We start from the raw sequence: 9,947 nt of genomic DNA on the forward strand, positions 1-9,947 counted from the left end.
GGCCCGCCCCACTTCGGCAGCCACCGACAGGGCCGCCAGCCCACCTATGGCAGCCACCACATACATCGACCTCACCATGGTTGGACGATGACCCCACCTATGGCAGCCACCACGTACATCGACCTCACCATGGTTGGACGACGACCCTACCTATGGCATCCACCATGTACATCAACCTCACCATGGACGACGAGGAGGACAGCGGCGATTGAAGACGGACAACACGGCAGCGACGGGCGACCCGGTCTAGGGTTTCTTTTTTTTAATATAATTTCAGGTTTATTCTCATTTTTTTTAAATTTCAGGTTTATTTTCAATATTTCAGCCATGACTTTGTGGACATGGACGTTTAAGTTAATGTAATATATATCATTTCAAATTATCTTTTAATATTTTTTGGTTTAAATTCAAAGTCCAAATGCAGAAAAGGACGACCCCAAATGGACATAGTCCGGACTAAACGGACGTCCGTTGGAGTTGGCCTAACAAAAAAAAAATCTAACTTTGATGCAAGAATGTGTAAGGAACGATGTGAACATGATCCATGACTGACGAGGTAGGAGCCATAGAGATCCAACATGCTTAATAGCTCACGCGCGTAGCCTTTTCCAGTGGACATGATCCACTCCATTGACCGCCGACTAAAGGCATCTGAGCAGTGGAGAGCACGCCAAGCCTCTGACACGAAGTACTGCTGATACAGAAAACTCAAAAGAACAAAGCATACAAAAGCAGAGGCAAGTGCAAGTCTCATGGAATGGTGGATCACTCCCTAACTCCACTTGTTACCCATGAAATTATCTCTCGCCTAAAACAGATTAACTATAATACTGATAAGTGACTAACTGACAGCACAACACCGACGAATTGTCTACAACAATGTCAGTCAGCTGAGGACAAGCAAGAAACTGGAAAAGAATCATCAAGCCAACCAAGTCTGTGTACAGGGGTGTCAGTAGGAACTAGGAAGGCTGAGGCCAAGGCGGCCTCCCCCTCTCTGAACAGATCAATGTATCGCCGGCCAGGCAAGCATCCAGAGGAGCATCCATACTAATAAAGAGCAAAAAAAAAAAGAACTGTATATACCAATCACTGCCCGCCCCCTCAGTCACCGTAATCCGTGCTGCCGCTGCACGAGCTGCTGCCATCCCGGCTGCTCTGCGATGAAAGGCCCCTGAGGTGGCCAGGGAGGTTGCCGCCGTCCATGCTCTTCTCGCGGAAGAACCTCTCCCTCTCGGCGTGCTTGGCGGGTGGCGGCGGAATCAAGACAGCAGGGTCAGGCCTCGCCTCCGGGTGGTCTGGTGAGCGGATGTTCAGTGCAGTGGGTTTCCTGTCAGGGAGAGGCGGCTGGATGGTGAGCGGGCGGCGCATCTTCTCCACGGGTATAGATCGAAACGATGGCATGGACTCGTCTATGTGGTCTTGCAATAAAGCCTTCCCCTTCCGCAGTCTGCTCCGGTGACAGGAAATTTGGTAAGAAGGCCTGACTTCAACCAATGAAGGAATAGAGTGATAGATCATACCTCCGGTATAGACTTTCAGCATCTTCTTCCTCCTCGTCCTCCTTGAGATTAGATGGTACTGTCGTCGTAGTTGGGTGAACTGAAAGCAGTGTATCGTGCCGTACAAGAACCTTCTGCAGCTCTTCATTCAATTCTATACATTGCGATACCACTACTTCATCCCTAGCAAGTAGTTATAACAATGAACACATCAATGCAATGACAGTATACTGAAGGAGCAAACTCAAAAGGAAATGTCCACACTTGCATAGAAAGAAGCAGGGAAAACGGATAAGCAGCACCAAAAATTGAACCCTTACCTTGATGTCATAACCAGATGCATTATTCGTTGCTTTTGAAAAGTACATTGCTCTACAAGATCCAACACAAACTCATCTGTTGCTCCCTACAGAACAGAAACACTGATGTAAGAGTTCACAGTAGGTTTATCTTTACAAAAAGAAACATAGTGCATTCCACCAAAATTATTTCCCCAGAAGAAAATAACTGCTGCAGTCAGACCTATAGTTGAGGATGTAAGTAATGGTTAATATATACCTCAGGATGTCTAGGATCCATGGAATTTAGTACATCCCTTAGAACTTCCATGACACTAGATGCTTTTCGAATTATACTGAAACACAGAAAAGTGCACTGTCAGAACAACACAACTGATGGTGCAAAAGGCAATTAGATAATCACAACAGGAAACAATATATTTGTCGCATCACAGGAATTATCTTGTTAATAAGTAACAGAGGACCATACATACTGGTACTTGCTCCCTAAGTATTCCTGCTACTAAATCTGGAATAATATCATGTTGAAACATGTGTTTTTATCCTTGTCAATGTTCAGGATATAGCTAACTGGTGCCACATCAGTCGGGTGCTGGGTAGGGATAAATAGGTGAATCGGCCAAAAAATCAGTTAATCGGCTATTCGGTGACCCACCCAGTAGCGATTAACTGACGGAGATGCCGATTAACTGGCTGATATTTGGAACATTGATCCTTGCTGCTCCATGTGGGCGCTACTCATAACTACGAATAGTCAAACAGCATGTTACTTGCTCCTACCATGCAATGTCAACAACGATAGCTCAGCCGAAACACAGGTGGCACCTCAAATAGAACTAACTGGTTTAGTTAAGTGATAGAAATGGATTTCTCAAGTCAGAAATGTAACAGCCCTCAAACACACCTTGACATCCAAGTGTTTACATGTCCTAGTCCTAATTGAAACCATTGGGTAACACCATATACAATAACCAGAAGAACAATACATGAACAGTAAAATCTGCTTTTGCTAAAATGACACAGGATGGTGAGAGGTGTCAATGACACTTACATGCTTATAATTATCATCAGAAGGAGCCATGTTTATACTAGAAATAAAAATAATTTCAGTTATTTAGGCATGAAAGGTTTAGTCACGGATTTTTGAGCATAGAGACTGGAATGCGAACATGTTAGCTTCATTAGAAGCTTAAAAATGTATCAAACTAAGATACTGGCACAAAACAAAATTAAAGCATATTCAAAGATGGGATACAGGTTGCAGATGAAATGATTACTACCAACCCCATAAATACCTCGTGTCAGAAACAGGCTGCACGTTAGCTTCCTGTTGAACACCATTCGATCTGCTAGATAGATTGTCCTTATTCGGTTCGATTATTGCTTCTGGCACAGGATTGTGTACTTGTGTAATGACAACATTTGGACAATTCGAGAACTTCACACCAGCAGACTAAGAACATGAAAACATATATCAGCTATATACCAAAAAGAGCAGCTCCTACTATCTACTTAAAACTACTAATATTCAAATAATCACTGCATAGTGACTATATTGGAGTAGTAACTTGTAAGGTTGTTAATGCACAAATCATAGAACGACCAACAGATATTATTGCAACATACTTAAGGACTCAAAAGTTAATAATAGTATGCCTCATAAGCACATGTATTTCTCTCGGTCCAGGGAAAATATTACAGTAATGAAATTCCTTATACTACTCTGCACGATCCAATTTTGTTGCAGTACATGGAAGAAGGAAAGGAAATCAAGATAGATAATATTTTTTTAACCTACCACTAATTCATAATACGCCTCATAGTACTGGGGGAACTTTCCTTTAGCTCCACCAAGGGATGTTTGGGTCGCATCTAACAAAAGAAATATCTTTTCCCGAACTGGCAATTCCGTCTGAAACAAAAGAGTATTTGTTATGTCAACATCAGTTAGTAAGGGTACACAACTGTCCTCCAACAACAAGCGAAAAAGAAGTCACCTTTTTCTTCACTATTTTGACAAGTATTGGAAGAAGCCCATTATCAATGACCTGCTTGTGGATAGGCTCTCCACAGTTATTCATGAGCATCTCTAACAGCTGGAAGAAATAGCACCGCAAATGGATGTTGATTATAAATGAAAATGGATTTACTAATTTTCTCTTGGGATATGACAGGTTATTTAGTTACAGTATGAGAAAAAAATAGATTAACATCACACAATTGACCGCACAGACAAAAGCATATTAGGGGCCCTCTGTGTTCTCTTTTATAAAAAATCAGTGATCAGGGCACCAGGGAGGCTGGTTTGCACCAAAGTTCAAAAAAGCGCTAGGCGCTAATTATGCGTTTGGGCACCTACTTGCGCTTTTCTAGCTTAGGCGTGATTAGGCGAAATTAGGCGCAATTAGGCGTTAGTACTGTAACGTGAAGAAATAAGCTAGATGGGCTGGGCTAGCCCACTAAACCATAGGCCCATCTTCATATCCTCCTACTAAAAGCTCTCGTCTGCTGCAGTCGGTAGGAAATTTAGGTTTCCTCCTCACGCCGCCTCCCCCCCTCGTCCTTTCTGTCTCGTTGCACGAGGCTGCCTCCCTCCCTCTTCCTCTGTCCCTTGTCGGAGAAGCTCGATCCCTCGCCGGAGAAGCTCAATCCCTCGCCGGAGAAGCTCGATTTGTCGTCGGGGCAGTTGAATCCCTCGTCGGCGAGGATGAATCCTCGCAGGGGAGGTCGAATCCTCGCCGGGGAGACTGATTTCTCACCTCAGAAAGCTGATTCCTCGCCGGAGAGGCTGATTTCTCGCCGGAGGACCTCGCCGGCCGCTTTTTTGAGCGCCTAGGGCCAAAGCGAGGCGCTATGCCAACGCCCAGCGCTTAAGCGCGCCTAGGCGAGCGCCTAATAGCGCCTTCTTGAACAGTGGTTTGCACCAAACCAAATAAAGGATTTGCTGAGTTTTGTTTTGCAATAGCAGAGGCGCAGATAATCACTTTCTTCTTACATGTCCCAGATATTTATTAAGAAGTACTAAGAGGTTCATATGACTAATCTATAACCCCAAACACCGCAGCTGGTCGAAGAACCAAGCCACAAAGAGACTAATTCGGCACATATAACTCACCATGACAGCATAAAGTTGAGCATTCTTGCTCCTGCTTCCTACACACTTCTTTATAGATTTGATCACATCCTTCGCTTTCCTGGTGACAGTAACAGGGAGAGAGAAAAATGGATCATTCGAGGAAACAAACGCCGTCATTCCAAATGGCAACCTAAGAGCCATGGATGTCTAAAAAAAATCAGCATGCCAAGAAGAACCGATCGCTCCTTCAGATTGATTCACCTTTCACGAAAGAAAATACGGGGATAAAAAAATTATTTTTAAGAGAACAGGGAGATAATATAATATATGTTGCAAAATCATAAACTAAATCTTTGAACTGGCAAGAAGTTGCAATGCTACACGCATGACTGAAGATTTCGTAACAAGGGGGTATTCTGCAAGGGAACGGCAAGATTACCCCGGATCCTGAGCGACGAGCTCGCAGATTTCGATGTTCTTGGCCCAGTCCATCTCCTTGAGCTTCTCGCTCGTCGCCGCCTTCACCATTTCCGAAGCCATCTCCACCAGACTCTCTTCAACAGAGTTCAATCTACGATGTTTCTTCCCCCTCCGGACTAATCCAAACCTGATTCCACCACACAGATGAGTAAAATAACCGGAAAATCCCTCTTTTCGTACACAGAGGCACTAATCAAACCATAAGTATCGCGTCTTTCGCGACCCGCGAGCACCACGCCAAGAACATTCTTTCAGGCGAGGAAGAAGAACAGATACTAATCTACAGCCACAAGATCGCTCACTTCGAGGGGGGGAAGGGAAAAAAGAGAAGAGAACATAGCACGCACGAACCCGGATCGGGCGCGACTGAATCGAGAAGCGTCCCTAGTGCATCGTCGCCGGCGGCGGTGGAGCCATGGCTGGGGGTGGCTCGCGCAGTGATCTCAGTGGGAAGGGAAGGGAGGGGAGGGGGAAGAGAGAGGGAGAGAGAGAGAGAGGGCTATGGAAGGTGAGGTTATTTGCAAATATCGATGCAATTTCTCATTTTGCAGATTGCACCCTGTCTTTTCAGGTATCGGAGTTTCACCAGCGTTGTCACCATCGTCGTCCAAGGAAAACTTCGGAAAGGTAATCAAGCCAATCAGCTTCATATCTTGTGTACGAAATTACAACCGAAAATGACAATATTGTCTTACTTCCTTTGTTTTGGCTTATAATAAGGTCTTAGTGGTTTCCGGCCATTTTCTTTCAGATAAATTGGGCTACTGTTAAGGATGATGTAATCAAAGTGGTTAGGGATTTCTTTCACAATGGTGTCATGGCAGATTATGTCAATGATACTATTAATGTGCTCATCCCAAAAATCCTAACCCGGTGAAGCTCACCGATTTCAGACCGGTAAGTTTGTGCAACATACTCCCTCCGTCTCATAATATAAAAGACGTTTTTTATAACTATCTTCGAAACGTACTTTCTCTATTTTTGATATAAGGCTAATAAATCTGTCGGAGCGCTCCTGGAATCTGACATCTTCTTTTTGCAGATGATACACTTCTATTTTTTTGAAGCAAACAGAGACGCTGCAGCACATGAAAAAAGTGTGCTTAACACATATGAGTTGGCTATGGGGCAATCTCTAAACCCAGCAAAGTGTTTAATTTTGTTTGCGAACTCTTACTCTATTGGCCAACAATTAGAGGCCACATCTGAAATGTCGGTGGATAACTTACATTTTGAAGAGAAGTACTTGGTCTTACCGATGCCAGATGGCCATATGACTAAGGGCTAGTTTCATAATTGCACTCCAAATTATCAAAACGTATGATGTTGTGGGGACGCCCATCTCATGGTGGAAATGGAACTCTCATTAAATCAATTGCACGGTCTATTCCAATGTATATAATGAGTATTTTCAAGCTACCCTTTGGTCTTGTGATGGTCTAAATGAGATGAGTAGGAATTATGGGTGCGGGTCACAACAAGGGAAAAGGAGGACGCAGGGGAAGTCATGGGAAAAGATGATTAAACCAAAAGGTTTGGGCGCCATGGATTCCATGATTTCAGACTGTTCAATCAAGCTTTGCTTGCGTGACAAGCCTGGCGTCTCATTTGTGAACCCTGAGAGCTTGTGTGCACGGCTGCTGAAAGACAAATACTTCCCCAATGGGCGCCTCAAGGACATGGTGTTTGCTTCGAACCCGTCTTCATCGTGGCAAGGCATCACCCATGGACTGGAACTAATGAAAAATGGTCTACTGTGGCGGATTGGTAACGGGACACAAGTTTGGATTTGGAGGGATAGGTGGATACTCAGGGGACCGGACTTCAACGTGATCTCATGTAAAAGAAGATGCCGCCTCACAGGGGCGGAGCTAAAATTGGGCCAAGCCCCAGGCCCCAGGCCTGCTACAAATGCACAAAAGTGTCACTACAGTACCTGAGATGCTACAGTCAAGCCTGTGATTATTCTCCACGCCCCAGGCCCAGGCCCCCTTGGCCTGGGTCCTGGATCCGCCACTGCCGCCTCAAGTGGGTGTAAGACTTGACCGGCGTGAATGGTGCATGGAAGAAGGAAATGATCAGACGATACCTTCCCCTTGATGCTTCGAAGATCCTGAAACTAAAACTTCGCGTTGCAGATAGTGTGGACTTCATCACCTGGGCGTGTGAGCCGTCAGGAAATTTCTCTATTCGTAGTGCGTATAAAATGGCCTTTGATGAACTCTATCAGCAGTCTCAATCATCCTCTAGCATCTCACCCAGGGGTGAGAGAGGGTACTGAAAGCAGATTTGGGGAAGCCTGGCACCACCTAAACTTTGTGTTTTTGCTTGACGCACTTCGAATAGTGCATGACCTACATGGGAACGTAAGAATGTGATAAACCTAGAAGTTGATGTTCATTGCCCTATCTGTGGAATTGAGAAGGAAACCACCTTTCATGCCCTTTGTCGCTGCCCTCATGTGATTGCATTGTGGTATGCAATGGAGGAGATCTAGCCTCTACCACCGGTTTTTGAGATTGAGAACACAAGAACCGAGTGGTTGCTTCACCTCAAAGGTGATATAGCTAAACACCTGCGCCTACACTTGCTCATGTTGCTATGGAGGATCTGGTTTTGTTTGAAATGAGAACACCCATCATAAAGTAGAGCTTCCTATTTGTTGGGAAACATAGCATGCAATTTCAAAAAAAATCCTACGCTCACGCAAGATCTATCTAGGAGATGCATATCAACGAGGGGGGGGGTGTCTACGTACCGTCGTAGACCGTAAGCGGAAGCGTTTCACAACGCGGTTGATGTAGTCGAACTTTCTTCGTGATCCACCGATCGAGTACCAAACGTACGGCACCTCCGAGTTTTGCACACGTTCAGCTCGATGACGTCCCTCGCCTTCTTGATCCAGCAAGGCGTCGAGGTAGTAGATGAGTTTCATCAGCACGATAGCGTGGTGACGGTGACGGTGAAGTGATCTGCGCAGGGCTTCGCCTAAGCACTACGAAGATATGACCGTGGAGTAAACGGTGGAGGGGGCGCCGCACACGGCTAACATTTGATGTGTCTTGTGCTAGGCGCCCCCCCCCCCTCACATATATATAGGTGGATGGATGGAGGAGCAGCCAAGGGGTGCGCCCCAAGTAGGCCGAATCCTACTTGGGGTCTTCCCCAATTCGCCTCCCCCTTCCATAATTGCTGGAAGGAAAAAGGAAAGGGGAAGAAGAGAAGGAAGGGGGGCGAACCCCCTCTTCTCCTTCTCCTATTTGGCCTCCTGCCATAAGGGGGGCATGCCACCCCTTGTGGGTTGGTTTAATCCCCTTCCATGGCCCATATGGCCCATATATTCCCCCGGGGGTTCCGGTAACCCCTCCGCTACTCCGATAAATACCCGATACACTCAGGAACATTTCCGGTGTCCGAATACAATCGTTCTATATATCAATCTTTACCTCTCGACCATTTCGAGACTCCTCTTCATGTTCGTGATCTCATCCGGGACTCTAGATTAATACTATATCATCAACGAACTTTAAGTGTGCGGACCCTACGGGTTCAAGAACTATGTAGACATGACCGAGACACCTCTCTGGTCAATAACCAATAGCGGAACCTGGATGCTCATATTGGCTCCCACATATTATACGAAGATCTTTATCGGTCAATCATTATGACAATATACGTTATTCCCTTTGTCCATTGGTATGTTACTTGCCCGAGATCCGATCGTCGGTATCTTCATACCTAGTTCAATCTCGTTACCGGCAATTCTCTTTACTCGTTCCGTAATATATCATCCCGCAACTAACTCATTAGTCACTTTTCTTGCAAGGCTTCTTATGATGTGTATTATCGAGAGGGCCTAGAGATACCTCTTCGATACTCAGAGTGACAAATCCTAATGTCGATCTATGCCAACTCAACAAACACCTTCGAAGATACCTGTAGAGCATATTTATAATCACCCAGTTACGTTGTGATGTTTGCTACCACATAAGGCATCCTTCCGGTATCCAGGAGTTGCATAATCTCATAGTCGAAGGAATATGTATTTGACATGAAGAAGCAATAGCAATAAAACTGAACGATCAATATGCTAAGCTAAAGGATGGGTCTTATCCATCACATCATTCTCCTAATGATGTGATCCTGTTATCAAATGACAACTCATGTCCATGGTTAGGAAACCTTAACCATCTCTGATCAACGAGCTAGTCAAGTAGAGGCTCACTAGGGACACAGTGTTTGTCTATATATTCACACATGTATTTAGGTTTCCGATCAATACAATTATAGCATGAATAATAAATATTTATCACGAATAAGGAAATGTAAAATAACAACCTTATTATTGCCTCTAGGGCATATTTCCTTCACTATTGATGTCTCCAAACGCTTCCTATCAAGCTATGTGTAGTCTCTTCTAAACAAACATTATGAGCTGCGTCTTGATCCCATCAAAGGTAAATTGATGCTGGGGGAGATAACGAATCCAAAAAAGAGTGTGATTGATGTTCAAGACGGGGCAGTTTTGATAGTTCCGGAGGAGGGTGATATGTCTCCAACGTATCTATAATTTTTGATTGTTCCATGATG

The 9,947-nt window shown here is 44.7% G+C and overlaps 1 protein-coding gene across 2 annotated transcripts; it reads right to left on the bottom strand.

Moving 5' to 3' along the window:
• Positions 1-748: 748 nt before the first annotated feature.
• Positions 749-5,859, bottom strand: LOC119337081 (TOM1-like protein 5). Of its 2 annotated transcripts, none has more exons than XM_037609192.1 (10): positions 5,709-5,859; positions 5,317-5,484; positions 4,917-4,995; positions 3,799-3,849; positions 3,600-3,713; positions 3,097-3,254; positions 2,061-2,136; positions 1,823-1,908; positions 1,524-1,685; positions 749-1,450 (listed from the first exon to the last, which is right to left on the bottom strand). In XM_037609192.1, exons 2-10 carry the CDS (start codon positions 5,415-5,417, stop codon positions 1,105-1,107), a joined length of 1,173 nt encoding a protein of 390 aa, XP_037465089.1. In that variant the 5' UTR covers positions 5,418-5,484; positions 5,709-5,859; the 3' UTR covers positions 749-1,104. The 2 variants fall into 2 exon arrangements, with proteins under 2 accessions (XP_037465089.1, XP_037465088.1); XM_037609191.1 differs by having other exon boundaries at positions 3,799-3,897.
• Positions 5,860-9,947: the final 4,088 nt, after the last annotated feature.

Source organism: Triticum dicoccoides, chromosome 7B (genome assembly GCF_002162155.2).
Source record: "Triticum dicoccoides isolate Atlit2015 ecotype Zavitan chromosome 7B, WEW_v2.0, whole genome shotgun sequence".
Classification (NCBI taxonomy): domain Eukaryota; kingdom Viridiplantae; phylum Streptophyta; class Magnoliopsida; order Poales; family Poaceae; genus Triticum; species Triticum dicoccoides.